Source organism: Dromiciops gliroides, chromosome 1 (genome assembly GCF_019393635.1).
Source record: "Dromiciops gliroides isolate mDroGli1 chromosome 1, mDroGli1.pri, whole genome shotgun sequence".
NCBI classification, from domain to species: Eukaryota; Metazoa; Chordata; class Mammalia; order Microbiotheria; family Microbiotheriidae; genus Dromiciops; species Dromiciops gliroides.
The window spans coordinates 46,199,950-46,219,543 of record NC_057861.1 but is presented as its reverse complement, the minus strand read 5'-3'; the positions used below and the strand labels follow the sequence as shown (position 1 = coordinate 46,219,543).

The 19,594-nt window shown below is 53.0% G+C and overlaps 1 protein-coding gene across 5 annotated transcripts; it reads right to left on the bottom strand.

The window, feature by feature from the left end:
• Positions 1–2: 2 nt before the first annotated feature.
• Positions 3–17,626, bottom strand: MAP2K7 (mitogen-activated protein kinase kinase 7). 5 transcript variants are annotated; one of them, XM_043962754.1, is made up of 13 exons: positions 17,198–17,626; positions 15,792–15,839; positions 10,107–10,248; positions 9,723–9,789; positions 9,404–9,517; positions 9,090–9,209; positions 8,625–8,732; positions 8,165–8,344; positions 7,771–7,851; positions 7,179–7,321; positions 4,831–4,876; positions 4,569–4,699; positions 3–180 (listed from the first exon to the last, which is right to left on the bottom strand). In XM_043962754.1, exons 1-13 carry the CDS (start codon positions 17,319–17,321, stop codon positions 123–125), a joined length of 1,362 nt encoding a protein of 453 aa, XP_043818689.1. In that variant the 5' UTR covers positions 17,322–17,626; the 3' UTR covers positions 3–122. The 5 variants fall into 5 exon arrangements, with proteins under 5 accessions (XP_043818689.1, XP_043818672.1, XP_043818680.1 ...); XM_043962737.1 differs by lacking the exon at positions 3–180 and adding an exon at positions 3,849–4,471 and having other exon boundaries at positions 17,198–17,624; XM_043962745.1 differs by lacking the exons at positions 3–180; positions 15,792–15,839 and adding an exon at positions 3,851–4,471 and having other exon boundaries at positions 17,198–17,614.
• Positions 17,627–19,594: the final 1,968 nt, after the last annotated feature.

Genomic DNA, 19,594 nt, shown 5'->3' with positions numbered 1-19,594 from the left:
CACGGCAAGAGCCTGGGGGTGGGATGCTTTGTTAGGTCTGGATACCGAGACCTTCCTTCGGCTGCTTCTGCCGCCTCCCCCCTCTCCAAGACCGACACCCCCACTCACGTTCATGACGGATTCTACGTCTCCCAAGGCTGTCCTGGGAGCACCGGAGAGAGGAGGCAGATTCTGGTAGACCTGGGGGGGGGGGGAGGTGTCCCCTTCTTAGGAAAAGCGGCCAATGCGTTTCCCTCTCCGGTAGTGAGGTGAGTTCCCCGGCCCTCCCACTCTGCCGTACTAAGCCCCTCCGTGATGGAAGAGAAAGGTTCTAAGATGGAGAAGGGGTTTCCTGCAGCACCTCCAGAAGGGAGTGGGTCCGACAGGAAAGAACTTGAGAGTCAAGGAAAGCTGAATCAGAAGTCTGGAGAGTAAGAGGTTTATTAAGCCCTCACTGCCCTTGGAAGAGTATGAGCCCGGAGAAATAGAGATGGGCCAGGTGGGGACAGGGCTGAGATATCCTTACCAATACCCCCAGCACCTACCCACTCTGCCTGGGGGAGGTGTGGGAGCCTGCAGGAAGAAGGGAAGGAAGAAAGCAGCCAATCCCACCATATCTCTAAGGGGGTCCAGGACTGTCCTTGGAGTCTGCTGGAGAAGGGAACTGGTCTCACATCCACCTCCTTGGATGGGATCAGGACCCACCCCAGTAGTAGGGCTGACGTGGAACAGGGCACAGGAGCTGTGGGCAGCTAGACCTGTGTCTGGACTGAGTTTGTAGCACACTGGGGAGAATTGGGAACACTTGGCCTTCCCCCTCCCTCTGCTGGGAAGGGGAAAGTATCCATTGGCAGGGTTGTGGATCCAGGCAGATGGGGTGGGGGTGGAAGAAGGGAAGGTATCTTGTCAGGGCCATCTCCAGGCCTTCATTCAGACTACTGTGGGGGAGGGCACCAAAGTGACACCTGAGCTGAGCATGCTGGTGCAGGGAAGAGTGGCTCAAGGCCCTGTACTGGGAGATGTGGGATTAAGAGTAGTCTCACCTGACCTACCTACATCAGCAAGGTCAAACACCCAATCCAGGTCAAGAGGAGGACTCTCAGCTCCCCCACTAAGTCCTCAGAGCCAGATTCTCAAGGTTAGCCCCCCTTTCCCCACCCCCAGCCCAAGGCAGGCCAACTCCAGAGGCATGGAAGTGGCTAGGCCTTTCTTGCTCACCTCTATTCCTCTTCTTACCACACCCTGAGAGCAAATTCTATGTCCCCCCCAACCCTCAGCCCCTTTCTTCAGTCCAGACACACCTGAGGAAAAGGGATTTTTTTTTGGTGGTGGTTTTATTATTATTATTATTTTTTTTTAATTTTCAAGCTTCTAAGAAGGGTTTACAAACAAGGGCATTTTGTTTTTGAAAAAGGGACAATGGGGCAATACTGCTGGCCTAGGTGCCCCCCAGTAGGCACTGCCCCCCCCACAAGCCCTGTAAGAAGGGAGGGGCACACACATGCTTCCACCACTGCCTTCAGCCACGAGGTACAAAGCTGAGCTGGGGCCACAAGCTTGGGGGTGGGGAGAGCCAGGCCCCAGGTCCACTCAGCTCTCCCCCAACCCCTACCCCCACACTGGCTCTCCTGGCTTCTCCCTGGAAAATTGGCCAGGATCCCAGGACAGGTCCTGAGAAGGAAGAGGGGCAGGGGTGGCTCAGGCATCTGGCTAACCCAGCCTGGGAGTCAGCTCAGGAAGCTCTGCTGGAGGAGAGGAAAGAGGGACAGGCCTAACCACTGGGACCTGGGAAGGCTGGGGTTTGGGGGGAAGGGAGAGGAAAGGGTGGCACGTATCCATTTAACACTGAAATGAGGGCTGAGCCCAGGGGAGAGGGAAGAGCACGCATGCTCACAAAACAGAAAATAGTTAAATTAAAATAAAACCGGACAGTTCCAAACCAGAGCCGAGTGGGCCCTGCCACTGAGCAGCCACCCTCGCCCCTCAGGGAAAGTACTTCCACCTGGCTCCTGGGCATGGGGGGAGTGGGACTGGCTGCCTAGACAGAGGGAGCAGGAGAGGTCTGGTTACCCCTGGTACAAAGGGGTCCCCAGCCAGCCTTCGGGAGGTGAGGGCAGGCAAGGGCACAGCCCCCAAATCCCTCTGTGCAGGCAGCAGCCAAGCACAGGGGGAGCTGGTGCCCGGGGCCCTCTGGGCAGAGAAAGGTCACTCCTCTAGTTTGAACATGCGGCCTTCTGCAAGTACACCAATGAGGACAGACTACAGACACCACGGGGAGAGAGACGCTAAAGCCTACGCTGAACCGGTGAAGTCCATCGGCCTGTGCTGTCCTTGCCTTTGGCCTTGGTTCCTTTGTTTGGGGGAAGGGGGGCCCTCCTGGGTCTGTGTGAGAGTGCGTGTGCGCGCACACCAGTGTGTTTGTGCACACAAGTGTGTGTGTGTGTGTGTGTGTGTGTGGTGTTTTCCATTTGATCTGCATGCATCACCAAGAAAAAAAGAAATACCTCTTCCTCCTCCCTCCTCGCCCACCCACCTGCCCACCACCTGAAGGTTCTGCAGAGGCTGAGGTTGGAACAGGGGGTGGCCAAGAACCACCTCTATTCACGCATCAAATGCAAATAATAATAATAATAACAATAATAATAATAATAATTAAGAAACAATGCAATAAAACTGCATTTGCCTATTCTCTGGGGACCTGGCAAGGCGAGTGCCAAGGTGGGCCTGGCGGCCATGGGGACTGATTCATCTCCTGTCTTCTTTGTCTGAGGGCCTGAGAGACTCAGCCTAGATGCTTCCCAGGGTCCTGCCCTGTCTCCTTTCCTGGAGAGGGGTGGGAAGACAGGCCCCCCCCCACCCCATGCTAGCTTTGGGCACAGAGGGGGCCCAAAGGTCAGTCCTGTGAGGAGGCAGAGGGCACTAGGCCTGTTTACCTTCGAGCCTGGAGAACGGCATGCCAGCTCAAGGGGTGAGTTGAAGGAAGCCCTGGATGGCTTGCTGGGGCCAGGGACCTGTAGCCACTATCCTCTCCTGCCCGCCACACTTGCTCTTCACCCTCTACCACTAGGCTTGCCCACCTTTCCCAAATACCTTGATCCCCTCTGAGATTTCTCTTCCACTCCCTACCTCTGCCCCATCTCACATCCTCAAACCGTCTCTACCAACCTCTCTTCCTCAGTCTGAAGCCCTCCAGGGAGGGCCTGCAGCTTTCCTGGCTCTTCCACACCCTTCACCCTCTGCCTCCACCTGCTCTGTCGTTCACTCCGTCTCCTTCCCTCCCTTCCAGCCCCTCCGGCCTGCCCGCTAGACCCGCTCACCTGCTTCTGTCCCTTCTACACCAATGTCTGTGGCCCTTGATAGATGCCAAACCCCTACTGCTGCCATAGCTTCTCCAAACCCTGGCCCCAGAACGAAGGTGAATTTGGAAGTCTTAGATAGCAGGCAGCCAAAATCTTCAACTCAGCCCCAGCTGGAAGCCAGGTCCCTCCATGTTTTGGACAAAACACCCTTGGGTCTGGCTCAGGGCAGGATGACTGGGGAGGAGCCAGCATCTGTTCCGTTCCTCCTGAGCATGCCCAGGAGGGAGGAAACAAGGGAAAAGGTGCCACAGCCCACCCCGCCTGGCTCCTGGAGGCCACAGTGCACCCTCAGGGGATGCCATGCCCCTGGTAAAGGACCTTCAGTGCCACCCCTGCAATCAGGACCTTCTGCTGACAAAGTACAGATTTAAATGAGTCCCCACCACCCGCTCGCTGTTGAACCACTGCCACAAGCAGCCAAACACGACTTTGGTTAAAGTTTCTGAAGGTACCAACACCCCCATGTAAGAATCACCCCACCCCACCCCACCCCCACCATATCCCCCCAAATAAAATAAAATAAAACTCCATAAAGGACCCCCTGAGATCAACAAGAGAAAAACTGACCCACCGCAGGCCATCTGACCACCCCCAGCTGGCCAGATGTGCTCCTCCCCGGCCCCCCCCCCATTCCCAGGGACACAAGCCTTGGGAGTGACACCCACAGAGCAGCAAGCGACCCCTCCCAGGCCCCCCTAGCCCAGCCCTTGTGGCTTGCAAAGCGAATCCTCAAGCCAGCAGAGTGGGCAGGAGAGGGCAAAGAGAACATTCAGGCAGCTCTCTCCTGGGCCTCCAGGAGCCTACCCAAGCCCAGAGGTTACAACTGAATAAATAGAGTCTAATGGTGGGCCTGTCTTCCTTCTTCTGTTCACAGTGTCAGGGGGAGGGGGGCGTACAGCTCTCCCCCAGGAAAGGAGCCGCAGGCCCAACTGGTGCCAGTTTGTCCTCAGCTGAGAGGCAGGGGGTGGGGGAGGCGGGTCTGGAGGCCCCCACTCTGTCTTCAGCTCTCTGTGGCTGTCCATGTTTCCGTACTCCCTCCCCAGCTCCATGTGACATCTGGCCCGCCAGCATGGGGGGAGGCGAGTGGAAGACTGGTACATCTTGGGGCGGGGGTGGCATAGCCCCTGCTGCAGCTGGAGTGGGGGGAGGAGCAGGCTGACTGGCCGTTTGTCTTGCCCCCTTCTCCCCCAGCCCCTGCTGACCCTCCCAGGCTGGTCACCACTTGGCTACCTGAAGAAGGGAAGGTGATGCTGGCTCAAGATGCCGCTAGTCCGGGGAGACTCTGTCTTCGCCATGACGTCCTTGAACCAGGACGCCACATCCACCTCCAACATCTCGTATCGTTTGATGAAGCTGTGTTCCTGAGACGGACAGGAAGGAAGGGTCAAGCCTAGGAAGCAGGCTTCCGGCCTCTCCTCCCTCCTTCCCCACAGACCATGGAAAAGTCTGGTGTCCCCACTCAGCCCCAGGAAAGAAGGCAAAGGGTACTCACAAGTAGCTTATTGTACTTTGGTCTCTTCCTGTGATCTTTAGTAAGGCTGGGGAGTAAGAACACAGATGTATGAGCTTGTGAAAGAGGGGCCACTCCCCCTCTTGGAGTGGGGTAGGTTAAAGGGGACAAGACAGTTATGGGTAGGGGGGAAGTAAGGGGTGACTTGCTCCTCAAGTCAATCCAGCTTGTCCTGCCCTTCCAAGAAGTGAGGACCCCAAAAGGCTGCCACCTACCAGATAGGCCCAAGCCCTCCTTCCTCAAGGGATCTCCAAGAGGTTGGGTTTTTTTTTTGTTTGTTTGTTTTGTGGGGCAATGAGGATTAAGTGACTTGCCCAGGGTCACACAGCTAGTAAGTGTCAAGTGTCTGAGGCTGGATTTGAACTCAGGTCCTCCTGAATCCAGGGCCAGTGCTTTATCTACTGTGTCACCTAGCTGCCCCCTCCAAGAGTTAAAAAAAAATGACTGTTCATGCTTTCAGGGGAGAGTAACCCAAACTTCCTAGTCTCTGGTGCTGGTCACTAGAGCCTGGCACATCTAAGCATGACTGAGGGCTCCTGGAAAGAGCTCCTGCCCCTTTACCCCAAGGATGGGAGGGAAATGGGCTGTCAGGGGTGAGGGCCAAAAAAGCCAGAGCTGGGCTTGGCAACATGCCTGGGAATCCGAGGGCCGAGCCTGAGACGCATCGCACCCTAACCCAGTCAAGGCCTGGGGTTCTCTTCTCTCTAGTGTCCCACTGTCCTGACTGAAGAGATGACCGGCTCTGACTGGGAAGCAAATGTCCCCGTGCCACCTTACAGCTCCCAGAAGCCACTCTCATCTACCCTGTCTCTGTCCAGCACACCTGGAGGAGTGTTCAGTTTTGCCTGTTCTAAGTCCCCAAAATGATTCTTCTCTTGCCAGCAGCCATCACCAACAAGCAGCCCCACAGCCCATCTCCACAACCTCTCTTCTCCAACCCTGCCTCCCAGCTCCCACAGCCTGCACGTGTGGAGCTATGAGGAGCTGCTTGACCAAGAATCACTTCTCCATTACTGCTGACACGTAACGCTGTGCACAGGGGCCACTCACCCTACTTAGGGGCTGACAAATAGTCCCTTATAATCAGGCCTCCTGCCCACTGCTCCTGAGAGCCCTCCAAGTTACCGACAACTGTTGGCATGTCCCATGTCCCCCCTTCCCCTGCCAGAAGCCTTTTATTCAGATGCACCTCTCCCCGGTTCCTTTGCTCCATTTTCCTAACACTGGCTCTTACTCTCTTAGACCCTCCTGGGGAACATGCACAAGTGTGTATGGTCTTATAACATGCCACTACACACTGGCCAGGACACCCACGAGAGGCTCTGCCCAGGGTAGTGTCTCTGTCTCTGGCTGAATCACACTAAGTCTGTGATCCACTAAAAGCCCTAGATCTTTGTCACTCGAGCCACTGTCTTGCTTTTCCCTTTCTTGTAACAGGAGAACTGATTTTGGAAACACAAATCTGAAACATGCCACTTATCCCCACTGGAGTTCCCATTATTTGGCTGAAGCCATTGCTCTGGCCCAGCGAGAGCTTTCTGAACCTTAATCCCCTCACTTGTCCTTCCCAGCTTCACCTCGCTTCCAAAATGTGCAGACCAGGCACAAAAGCTCCTGTCCCTGGGGCCCTCCCTCCCTGGGGAGCTCCCTCAAGCCTACCTCACCCCATCCATGAGCACTCTTGGGCAGTTGTTCCCTTGAAAAGCAATGTCTGCAGGATCAAGCTCCCACTCCTAAGCTCTGTGGTCAAGAACCTCTGCAATATGTCCCTCCTATCTCCCAACCATCCACTCCCCCATTCCCCAGGGCAATACTCTCAAGCACTCTTGCCAACAAGGCCCTCTCCTCTTCTCCCTCCCATCCTTCCTTGAATATCCCAGGCCAATGATGATCTTTGCCTTCTCAAAAAAGGTCCACAGGTTTTTATATTCTGAAACACAGAATCTAAAGCTGATGCAGGGCATCCCAAACGTCCAAGTGCTCCTCAAAAGATCATTAAAGCCTTAAAGTGCCTTTTGTTAGAGCTCTGATAAACTTAAAACCACACTTGGATGTTTGGGATGCCCTGTATCCCAGTGGGTGAGTCCACCCTCTCTCCACCCTGGCTGGAGACTCCTTGAGAGATTAGGCAGTCCCCCTTGTGTATCCCCTGCAGTGTGTACAACAGGCTCCCCAGGACTTGTCTACCCCCCAACCCCGCCCTGATCTCTAGGCTGGTATTGGCTACAACTCGGCTAAACAAAGGTTTTGAAATGATGACATGTAGGGAGTGGAGGGAAGAAATGGGGGGAAACTGAGGACTGGGGGTACAGGGAGAGGAGAGGACTCACCAGTCTTTAACAAAGGACTGAAAGTCCACCGAGAAGCCCATATTGCTGGGCAGAAGGGGTGGCTCTTCTTGCAGGACCTTGGTGAGGACCTCAAAATCAGTTTTGCAGTTCTTGTAGGGGAACTGCCCGGTCGCCAGCTCCACCTAGGGAAGAAGGGCTGAGAATGTGGTCACCTTTCCTGCTGCCTTTCCTTTTTTTGCCCTCTCGCTAACCCCCAATAGGCAGGCCCCGCCCCTTGCAGCAAGTTCTCTACCCTGCCCGCTTCCCTCCTTCACAGCATTTCTGATCTCAAAGGCCATCCCAGTCCAATATGACCCTGAACAGGACTTCTTTCTATGATAAGCCTGAAAGGTCATCACTCCCCATCTGTGTGGAGAGCTCACCCCCTCTCGAGGAGCCCATTCCACTCGGGAAGGTTCTCCCAATGTCAAATGCCCCTGACGGCTCTCAAGCCTATGGCCTTCCCTTCATGATCCTTCCTAATCCTTTCATTTCTGTTTTACAACTGTGCTCAGCCCTCAGTGGCTGCTGCTCTGGCCTCCCCTGTGCCCAGGGTGCTGCTGGGGGTCTGGCCCAGCTCTGCTTGGCTCACCAGTGAGATTCCCAGGCTCCACACATCAGCTCGGATGTCATAATCAGGCTTGGTGGGATCTGGAGGGTCTATCCGCTCGGGCTGGTAAGAAGGAAGAGAAGGATAATTTCTTCCAACCGCTCTCACAGACATACCCACAAGGACAGGATAAAGCAAAGAGCCCAGGACATGCCTGGGAGGGTTACCTGTAGGCCAGAGGACCAGCCCAGGTCAGCAGCACCCAAACTTGTGGAAATGAAACACACAAGCTGGCATCTCACAATGTCCCTCAAACCCCCCCCCCCCCAAAAGGACACTTAAGCACATGCTGGGTCTGAAAACTTCAAGTCTGTGAAGATGCAGCCCAGAGGCAGGTGCTGTGACGGCTGACCCCAGGAGGGAGTACAGGGCTCACCGCCATGTAGGCCGCGCAGCCGGCACTTCTCGTCTTGGCCTTGGAGTCCACCAGACGGCCACTGATGCCAAAGTCACAGAGTTTGATCTGGCCCCGCTCATCCAGCAGGATGTTGGACGGCTTTACGTCTCTGTGGATCACACCGTGCTTCTCCTTCAGGTAGTAGAGTGCCTTCACGATCTGCAACCACAGCCACCCCATCCAGTCACGACTCTTACTTTCTGGGGGGGAGCAGCCCAGCCACCTCTTCCTACAGCCCCTGCCACGCTCATGGAGCCCAGGAGATGCGGAAGGTCCCCAAACCTCGGCCAGAGGCTCAGGGTCATCCATCTCCTCCTCCCAGCAGCACATCCATGTCTGTAAGCCAGGCTCGAGGGGAAAGCTCTGAAGGCCCAGTGCCAACCCATCTCTGGGGGAAGGGGCCCCTGATGGTGCCTCCGGTCCATCTCCACCTACTTACAGCCACAGTCATCTTGCCCAAAATCCTCTCTGGGATGGGCCCCTGAATTCTCTTCTTTAGCTTCTCAGCACAGGTGCCCATAAGCTCCATGGCAATGAAGACGTCTGTCTGTGGAGGCAATGAGGGGAAAGGAGCTGGGAGAGAGGAAAGGGCCTCCTTACCCCCCAGCAACCTGTCCCTGGGATGGCACATTTCCAGGGACTATAAAGCCATGAGAATACAGAATTTGGGGGGAGGAAGGGAACCTCTGAAACTCAGAGAAAATAGACAATACTTTAGCACCTTTAATTTACAAACCAAGAATGAATTTTGTGCAACTTGATTTACTCATAAAGGTATGTGGGGGATGGGGGGGCGGAAGAAGGGGGTGGCAGGGGAGTGGAGAACAGACAATGTGTGGGGGGCTTCCTCTAGGCGAGGCCATGAAGCAGGCTGCCTGTTATCTGAGCCCACCCCGTTACTCACATTGGTGATGAAGGTCCCAAAGCATTGGACGATGTAGGGACAGTCATGGCTCTTAAGCACCACATCCAGATCCATGAGAATTCGCTTGTTTTCTTCCTTGTTTCCAGAACGTCGCATTTGCTGCAAAAGCAGGGGCGTTGCAAAGGGCGTTAGGGCCGGGAAGGAAGAGGGCTGGAAGCAAGGCCTCACCTTGAGTGGGACAGTGTGACCCGCCCTCCTCAAGGGCCCCTCTCTTGCCCTAGACCCAGAGAGAAAGAGCAGGAGAACCTTGATCTGTAGGTCTAAGAAGGGACGGCAGATGGGGCTGGTCTCACCTTGACAGCGAGGATATGGCCCGTCTTCTTGAATCGCATCTTCCAGACCTGGCCACATGTGCCACTGCCCATTTCACCCAGGTTCTCCAGGTCATTGATCTCTGCCTGGTACCTCTGGGGAAGAGGAGGAGTGGAACCATTACCATCACCAAACATTTTTCTGGCCTCTGTCCTTCAAATCCCTGTTCCCTGCCCAGAAATCACCAGAACACTACCCCAAGGCTCCACCGTCCATATGCAACCTCCCACTTAAGGTTCCTGATGCTGCTTCCAGGCAATAGACAGGAAAGGGGAATGAAGGACAGATAATCACCCTCACCTGGCCGCCAATGGTCAGGTAGCCCGTCTGCTTCATGATCTCCTGCAGCTTCTGGTCAATTTCTATGCTGGAGGGGAGAGATTAGGGGACAGTGACTCTGAGAGACAGACGCTCAGCCACTGGTAGCCCCCAGACAACCTGACCCAATGGAGCGGCAAACTTCACTGACTCTTCCTACCCTAACAGGGACACCTGAATGGTCTATTTCCTTATTCTTCCTATTCCAAAATTCCACACAGGTCCACCTCCTATTGTCCCAAAGCTGCTTCTCTTCCACCAGGCCCAATCCCAGGGCTTTCCCCAAGATTAGCAACACACGCCTCCAGCCTCTAATGCTTGCCACGCAGAATCTCCTAAACCTCAGACCACGTTCAGCCTCCTTACCTCTCCATGCTGCGTGGCATGAATGGTGGCGTTGGGAGCCCCAACATGTGCCGGGGCCGGGCTGGTGGGGTGGGCTGTTGAGGGGAGCTCTCGGAGGAAGGCGATCGGCTACCCCCATCGTTGGCCAGAGGGAGCTGCAGAGCTGTGAGAAGAGAAATGAGGAAAGGAACAGCCAGGGGTGTAAAGGGAAAAGAAGAAAGGTCAGTTTTCCAAGGACAGCCCATCTTCCAGGTCCAACAAGACTGGTACCCAAAGAGCTCCTCCGTTACAACTACCAACAGCTATGAAGGAAGCCAAGCTAATGCCTAGAAAGGCTCTAAGGCCTCCACTCCCCCCGTTCCTACAATGAAAGGAGAGAACTCTCAGCCCAGCTCTACCCCTACCTGACTCACTTTCCGGGGAGTGAGATGGCCCAGCCCAAGTGGCCCCATCATTCGATCCTGGGTATCAGCCAACTGGATAACCCCAACTCCCTGCCCACCGCTCGCAGGCTGGAGGGCAAGAGAAGCTGAAGCCTATCTGAAGACTAAACAACCAGGTACACGCCCTCTTCCTCTCCCTCCCAATTCCCAACCAGGACAGAGCTTGGCTTTCGGTTACCTGCCAGTGCTAGCCTTTAAGGACCTTAAAGCACCTCATAAGGATTGACTTGCCCATCACTTTAGCCCCAGGAAAAGGGGCCAGTGTAGCCTCCCACTCCTCTGATTATAGAAGGAGAATGAAGAGGGGACAAGACACTTTAGGAAGGCTAGAACCCATACCAAACTAGAGATTTTCTTGGCAGCTCCAAAGAAAACAGGAAGTCTTATGCTAGGTCGGGCACACCTATGCCTAGACAGAGAAGGGGATGGGAAAGGGGAACAAAGAGGACTTGATTTCCTAATACTTTCTACGCCCCCCCACACGGTCCCAGGAACACCATCTCCACTACTGGCAGAGTTTCAGCACCCCCATGCCTGCCTCCCAGAGCCTAAAAGAAAGCAGATGGTGGGCCAGGGAGAACCACAAACCTCTCAACAGTAGAAGGAACCTGAGGGATTATAGCTAACCCTCTCATTTTACAAATGGAAAAAGTGAGGCCTAAAGAGGGCAACCCACTTATCCAAAATTGTGCTATTAAATAGAACAGGGCTGGGCCTATTATCTGGGCCTCCAGAAACCTCCCAGAATAGGGCTCTTTCCTCACCTCAGTGCATAGGAAACAAGCCCCCCAATGTGGTTCCCAGTCCCTGGGGCACAGCTCTTGGTTTGTATAACAAAGCCCTGAAGGATTCAGGAAGGCCCCAAGCCTTGGTGGGGAGACATGTGGAGCCCGTGTGCAAAGCTGATTCAAGCTCATTCCCTCTCCTAGGAAGGGGGGAGCAGAGAGGTCCCAAGGACAAACCGAGCACGAACCCCAGGCACGCAGCTGTCCAATCTTCCACTGTCAGTCCCTTCATCTACCACGGTTATACACAAGGGCCGACCTCTAGTGGGCCTCTTCCCGATGCCCACCCAGCCCCTGAAGCAGAGGGAAAGATGGAAGCCAAAGGTTGGGAGGGGCAGGTTCCCAGGAAGAAGTCAAAGGGAACTCGGGAGTCCAGCATCCTCTTCAAGGTGGGGTGGAATGGGGAAGATCAGGCCTCCTGACAGCCTATCAAATTATATCACATCAAGCAGCCTGCATGCAGGAGAGCTGGCCCCTTCATGCAACTAAGAGCCCCCGGGAGGGGCAGGACATGCTGCAGGCAGGCAGGCAGGCAGCCACTCTGGGGGAGGGGTGGAGAATGGGGATGAGGAACAAAGGAGTAACACTCAGGGACTTGAAAGGAGAAAGAGGAGTGGGAGACCTGGAAAGAAAGACAGCTTTAAACATGGAAACACCAGAGTTTGAACAGCCACAAGAAGAGTATAGAGGGAAGGGAGAAAGAAAGACATTGAGGTTCAGGACAAGAAAACTCCAGAAGCAACCCAGGAGTCCTATCACTCCATTAATTTGGGTCACAAACAGAGAGGACAAGAGCCAAAGGCTCATGAACGAAGGCTCTCGCCAGCTGTATCAGGTACAGGTACGGGTAATGGGCTGCTAAGGGCAGGGAAGGAGCTGCTAAACAGAGCCAGAGGCTTAAGAGAAGTGAGAAAGATGAGAGCTATTGATAGGGGAAATCAGGACGGTCAAGGGCAGAAACGACAACCCTTTAAAGGCTGCTCTACCCTGGCTCAGCAAGGGGACTTCCCTCAGAAAATCTTCTAGGCCAGTCCTCTATCTTCAGCAGGAACAGGGGGGAAGCCTGAAGGCAAACACCACGGGCTCTCCTGACTGAGAGAAGGGGAGGGAGTCCAGTCGACTCTGGGTCTCCGAGAAGGGCATCTAAGGCCCACAGCCCTTTTCCAAATGGGTGGGTCACAAAAATGACAGGATGATGATTCCCAGGTCAGCCTTCCAAATGGGCCTCTCTGTTCCAAGGCTGTTTGTCTCTAGGGAGAACAGTCCCCCTGGGAAAGCAGATGGGTAGTTCTCTAGAATGGATGTCTTTCTGTTCCAGTTGAATTAGGTAAGGAGGCTGGACTCTGAGTGCCTGCAGTAGCTCTGTCCAATCCTCCAGCCCCCAGATTTTCTCAGGTGTCTAAAGGGTTCTCTTGCTTCACCAAGTACGAACTAAATTAAGGGGAAAGGGTTTACATCCACCAACACATCAGGAGAGGTCTGGACATCCCAAAGGCCAGGTAGAGCACACTACCTTAATTAATACAGGTTTACTGAGCTGGTAGCAGCAAAGAGAAGGCTCCCATTATAAAATAAGGAAAATTTCATGGAAGGCTAGTCTGTGATTATTTCAAGTGCTACACCTCTTCCTGTCTTAGGTATTTCTCTTTGTGGCCACCATTTACACATCTACTCTTTGTCCTGCTATTTTAGGACAAATGCCAAGGGCCTTCCTCCTTGACCTCTCTCCCCTCCTCCTACCACCTTCACTACTCGGTGCTTCTGAGATGACTCTGTCCACATCCCTGGACACCCTAGAGATTAGCTGGCCCCACTCTTGCCTGTCCCATTTGTACTAGGGCCAGCCTGGGGGCCGTTAACCTCACCATTTGCCACTGGAACTTGTGGCTGGCCTCCAAGGCTACCATAAGTACCTTCACTGTAAAGTGAGAATCGGTGGCTCAGATCCTTGAGTAGCAAGAGGAAAAAGAAAGAGGCTCAGGATATTATCCAATGCCAGGAGGGACTTGAGAAAGCCTTTCAATCCCCACATTTTGCTGCTCCCTAAAATCTGGGGAGGGAACAGGCCAAGAAGTTAAGACCATAGAAAAAAGAGATGAGGGACACCTTCTGCCTTTTCAAGCTCACCCTACATTCTAAGTCATGCAGCCTAGAGATGAGGAAACTAGCTAAGGGGTGGACTATGGCCCCAGCTGGGACTGAACTTTCCAAATGAAATTAATCCAAGGGTAGGAGAGCACTGGGGCTGAAAAGTACTTAGATGGTCTAGGTCCTCAGAAAGAAACCACACCAGTTCAGACTCTGGCTCCCTGACTCAGCTCTGCCTGCCCAGTTTGTCAAAGGCCAGCCAGAGGAAAGCTCAAAGGGCTGGGGAACTTGAAACAAAATTCCCATCAACTGCTTCCAGATGGTTTTATTCATCTCTCATAATAGGAAAAAAAGGCTGTTAACTTACTGCCACTTTTAGTCCAAGAAAGTGGACATGCTAACACATGGGGCCTCCCTTGCCTCCTCGCTCTCAGCCTCCCCTCTCCAAACTGCTGCTAAATCCCGTCAATCCTACCTTTACAACACCTCTGAATCGTTACCTTCTCTCCTCTAGCGCTGCCTCCATCCTGCCGCAGGCCCAGACTATGCCAAGAGTCCGCCGGTCACCATTCCTGCCTCGAGCTTCTCGTCACTCCAAACCTCGGCTGTCACACTGATCTTCCTACAGGGCAGACCTGGCCGGGCCGCTCTCCTGCTCAATAAACTCCAGCGGCTCCCTACGGGCCTCAGGATAGATCATAAGCTCCCCTGTTTGGCTTTTAAATCCCTCCATCACCAGGCCCCTTCCCACCTTTCAGTCTTCTTACACCCTTCCTTTACTCTACAATCCTGTGACCTGCTACCTTTCTGTCCCTGGAACAAGACTCTTCATCTCCCAATTCTGTGCCTTTTATAATGATGATGATGATAACTAACAATGAGGTATCCAAACATTTTACAAATATCTCCTTTTATTCTCACAATAACCCTGGAAGGTAGGTGCTATTATTTCTACTGTACAGATAAGGAAAACGAAGCAGAGGTTAGATGACTTGCCCCGTGTCTAACGACAGCTTTGAACTCGGGTCTTCCTGCCTCCAGGCCCAGTGTTCTCCCAGGGATAGAGTCAGCAGGTTGCCTTTTCCGTTGCTATCCCCCATGCCTGGAAGGCTTTTCTTCCTCACTTGTGTCTCCTGACTTTCTTCAAGGCTTAGCCTGAATCCCACATTCTCCCAGAAGCCTTTTCCTGTCCTCCTTAATGTGACTTCCCTCAGAGATGATCTCCAACTAATCCTATATATACAGAACTACCAACAAATGAACCTGGTTTGCCTATGGTTTTCCCCATCAGACTGAACTCCTTGAGGGCAAAAACTGTTTTGCTTTTCTTTGTATTCCCACTGCTTAGCCCAGTGCCTGACCTATGCATATGTGATGACTTGATATAGAAGATGGGAGCTGAGGGGTAAAGAGGCACTCATAACTCTCTACACTACTTAGCTAACTATACTTCTAGGTTCAAGTTCAGGAGAATGATACAGTACAGCTCTCTGCTCCGCTGCTGCATGGTCACTCTGCTTCACCTCAGTTGGCTACAAGGAAACTGGACCCCAGGGCAGAAGGCAGGATGGGGTAGCTGGTCAACTGGGTCAATTGGAAGATAGGTGAAATATCCCAACGGGCATTATGTATGAGTTGATTTCAGGATGAAAACAGGACTGGAATCATCAGGACTAGGGAGAGTCCCAGCACAGAACACCCCAGCACAGCAGGGCTGCTCCCCAAATTAAGATGATGACTCGGGGGGCAAGAAGCAATGAAAACTGAGGAGGAAAGATCATACTTCTGGCAAGTGCTGACTCAGGGGAAAAATCTGGGTGACTAAAGGCTAGATAAGGGACAGGAATGGAACAGTAAGATCCTAATTCTCTGGGTCTCCTGGGTTCGACTTCAATCACTGTTTGGGCTAAGGCCCCAAGAGCATTAAATAGTAGAAACAGGTAGATGAAGTGAGGAGGTGGGGTAGAAAACTAATCAGGAATAAATGTTGAGAGAAATAATCAGGGGACACACACACACTCTCACAGAGTCAGATAAAGCCAATCAACAAGACGCACATACAACATGCCACACCAGAGCCAAAGAACAAGACACACATACTTCTTTGGACACAGGGATTCATCCACACATCCACACCTGTACTCAGTCTCAGAGAGCAAGCCAAAAAAGGCAAAGGCTGAGAGAGACTACACAGCAATCTACAAAGAAAAGCATGATGAGCAGAACAAAGAGGCAGAAAGAGAGCCAGGAACAGGTGAACAAACACACTGGCTCAGGTAGAGAAAGATAGACAGGGATAATTGAACACATAGCGGTTCTATGCGAGCTGAAGGCAGCAAGTTAAGTCAATGATGCAGAAGTCCAAGCGGTGATGATAAAAAGGCTGGTACCTGCTCGTTGGGACGGGGCAGGAGCAGGGCTTAGAGTGATCACAATAACTGGATGGGGAAAAGGAAGAAAAAAAAACAACACCACAATAAATAACAGAAACTACCAATTCATCCAAAGGAAAGGAATAAAATCATAACAAAGAAGAAAAGGGAAGGGGAGGCATCAAATCAATTTGAGGGGAAGAGATGAGAAAACCAACAGAGATGGGAAAATGGGATGGAACCAACAATGAATGCAGACACCTTTAAGGGGAACCCCCCTCTCCCACTAGTCCTCTCTTTCTGATTAAAGGGGGCTGGTCCCACCCCTCATCAAACCCAATCCAGTGTCAATTTTACTTCGTGGGAGTTCATGGCTGAGCCAGGCATAGGCGACTACCCAAATCGTGGTCCTGGGCAAATGGCATTACTCAACCATCTGGAAAACGGTCCCACTGTTGTTCTTCTTCCTACCCTCAAAAGAACTACCAGGTGAGGGACTCAGGCACTCCCAATTAGAAAGGAGAGGAGAGGCAAGGAGGGGAAGACCGGAATCCCAACCTGTATTGTGGAGGGGAAGGGGAGGAGGCTGGGGAGTTGAGGCAGCAACGGGGTGTGAAGGCTCAGGTTCCCAGACCCAAGCTTTCCTCCCTCGCTGGAAAAGGAACCCAGGGCTTCCCATAAAGAGCTCTCCCCCGGCTCCACAAAATGCTGGAGGGTCTCCTCTCCTAAGGCTGTCACCGGACGGGCTGTCGAAATTCCTGCAGCAAGACCAACCTTTGCTCCCCTCTCCCCCCAAAGCTAAGAGCGACTCCTTCCTGGCTACTAACGCCTGAAAACGTGAAAGGAGGACACGCTACTTATGGATAAACGCTTGGAAACGGAATGGGAAGAGACGGGGAACCAAGCATTCCCCTCACTCCTGCCTAGGAAACAGGAGGGTCTCCTCCTCCCCACAATCTCCCCGAGTTTGGGACGAGGGAGGGGAGAAGGAAGGCTCCTCTCCCCAGGAGTTTAAGAAAGGGGGGAGGGGGAGAGAAGGGGGTTGGAGGAATTCCTCCCTCTTACTGTCCCCAAGGAGATTTAGGGAGGAGGAATGAAGAAGAGGGCTAAAGAGTGAAGCAAGGGAGTCCGGGAAGGGGCTCGGGGAGTTTCTCGCCCCCTTCCAGGTCAGGAAGGAGGGGACCGGAAGTCTTCCCCCTCCCCCAGACTTGGAGCACGGCCCTGGGTCAGGGTGACCCTCTCTCCCCATGGTCAGGAGAGAGGGAGGGGGAGTTTCGGGAGGGAGAGGAACCTGGAGGGGGGAAGCCAAGGGGTTCCGGAAGTAAAGGGCGGAGCTTGCGGATCGGGGGCGGGGCCTCTTACCCTGACGCCCCGCCCACATCCCCTCCCCTCTATTCCCCTCCCCCCCTTGCAGACTTCCTTACTCGGCCTGGACCGCTGAGGGCTGATTTCCAGGTTGAGGTCGATCCTCCGCCGGGCCTCGCGGTTCTCCTGCTTCAGCTTCGCCTCCAGGCGGGATAGCTTCTGCTCCAGGGAGGACGCCGCCATCTTCCCCGCCGCCGCCGCCGCCGCGCACCTCCCGCCCGTCCGACCCTCAGACAAACACCGCACTGCGCTTGCGCTGGGATGACCCCACCAGGCCTCCGTCCCGCCCCAAACTGCGCATGTCTTTATCTGTCACCACCCGCCCTTCCCTTTCGGAGCTTATTGCACCTGCGCTCTCTCCCTTCTTCCCTCCCTTGTCCCCTCTTCTCGTTCCCCGAAGGCCAACGGTGCGCAAGCGTGGCAGGAAGGCTCGCGCCACTTAGGGATCGCCTCCGGCCACGGAGAGCAATCCGTACTACGCCTGCGCGGGGACGCCCCTGGCCTCCCGAAGAGGCGGAACCTTTCAGCTATGGGGATCGCTTTCTGGCCAAGGGGAGGAGCGATCTTTGGGCGCAAGCGCACGCTGGCTCGGCCGTGGAGGGGGAGGGGACTCCGCGGAGCGTGCGCGCTGGGGGAGGGGGGGCGGTGCCGGTTTCTTCCGGTCGGGTCGCGGGGCGTTAACGGTCATTTGCAGCTGTTGCTCCGAGTTAGTTGGGGTTCCCTCTGGACTCGAGGCGCGGAGAAGTGGGACCTTTGTCCAATTAACCCAGTAGGGCCCTCGACGGAGACGAAGACTGGGTAGGGGGCTTCCCGAAGATCCAGTGAACCCGCCTCCCCGCTGTGTCCCTACCCTGGCTGGCATTTCCCCCGAGGCGATGTTTTTATTGTCCCTAATTAATACAGCCAGCACTTGATTACTTCTCACTAATTGAGACCTAGGCTGAATGCCCAACCCTCAATTGGACCATTTAAGGCACTAGCATCCCAGCTGGGTCCGTTGAGCTGGAAGGGACCTCGGAGAGCATCATTTAATGGAGGAGAGGGAGGGGAGGTGTGCCCGGGGCCTTGCGGCCCCTCCGGGCCGGTCCTCAGTGCGAGCGCATGTGTCTTTAAGGCAACAGAGCCCTGGCCCTTTGGGGCCCAGGCGGTCACCAGGCGAATGTAGGCCACTGGACGCTTGAAAGCAACAGACTGCTGGACTCTAGGGACACTCTCCTAGCTAGAAAAACCGACCCTTTAGCCTTCTGGTGGCCAATGAAGGTTAGGCCTGGAAAGGTACCTTAGCCTGATCTTAAGGAAAAAAGAAAAGGCTCAAGGGGTTGAGGTCACACCGCTGAATTGGGAGTAGAAGACAGCTCTCCTATGCTGTCCCACCCTGTTCCACAATAACCGAACGAGAGCAGTTTTATTTTTTTGGCCTCCTTCCCTTCCCAGGCTCTGGAAGGGCCAATACAGCCCCACGCCTGGGATCTTCTCAAGAGCCACTGCAAGCAGTAACTGATAGTAAACTATATTAGAAGGCAGTGATTATCAAGACTTAGTGGCCAAGAAATAGAAAGATGGATCAGTGGAACTGAGTAGATATGCAATTCACAGTAGTAAATGATTATAGTAACCTTGTGTTTGACAAATGAAAGATTTCTGTTTTGGAGATTAAAATTCAATATTTGGTAAAAGTTATTGGGGAAACTGGGAAGCAGGCTAGCAGAAATTGGGTATGGATTTAACACCATTTATTAAGAGAAGACCAAAATGGATACATGACCTAGATAGATTTAAGTAAGAAGAACATGGTGCATAGTACCTATCAAACTTATGGATAGGAGAAGAATGTATGGAATAATGAGAGGTAAAGAGCATTGTGACATGTAAAATGGATAAATTTGATTACACGAAATTAAAAAGGGTTTGTTTGTACAAATAAAACCAATGTAGCCAGGATTAGAAGGAAAGAAGATTCAGAAAAAAAAAAATTTATAGTTTCTGAGAAAAAGGTCTCATGCCTCAAATATATAGTAAACTTTTTTAAATTGGTAAGAATATGAGTCATTCTCTAATTGATAAATGGTCAAAGAACATGGACACGCTGTTTATTTTGATTTTTTTTCCAATTACATGTAAAGGAATTTTTTTGAGTTCCAGATTTCTCTCCAACCCTCCCCTCCCCTCTCCCAAGGACAGAAAGCAATTTGATCTAAGTTATACATTACAATCGTGTTAAACATATTTCTACATTAGTCATGTTGTAAGAGAGGAATCAGAACAAAAGAAAAAAACGCAAGAAAGAATAAACAAGAACAAGAACAATAACAAAAAAGTAACAACAAAAGTGAAAATAGTATGCTTCCATCTGGTTTCAGACTCTATAGTTCTTTGTATTTTGGTATTGTCTTGGATCATTGCATTGCTGAGAAGAGTTAAGTTTATCACAGTTGATCATCCCATACTGTACACAT

Excerpts from the sequence above, each read along its gene's own strand:
- MAP2K7 (XM_043962737.1), bottom strand. The coding sequence starts at position 17,321 with ATGGCGGCGTCCTCCCTGGAGCAGAAGCTATCCCGCCTGGAGGCGAAG. Across the intron at positions 15,840-17,197 it reads CCCTCAGCGGTCCAGGCCGA|TTATTGTGATCACTCTAAGC; the intron begins GTAAGGAAGTCT and ends TTCCCCATCCAG. Across the intron at positions 8,345-8,624 it reads TGGGCAAGATGACTGTGGCT|ATCGTGAAGGCACTCTACTA; the intron begins GTAAGTAGGTGG and ends CTGTGGTTGCAG.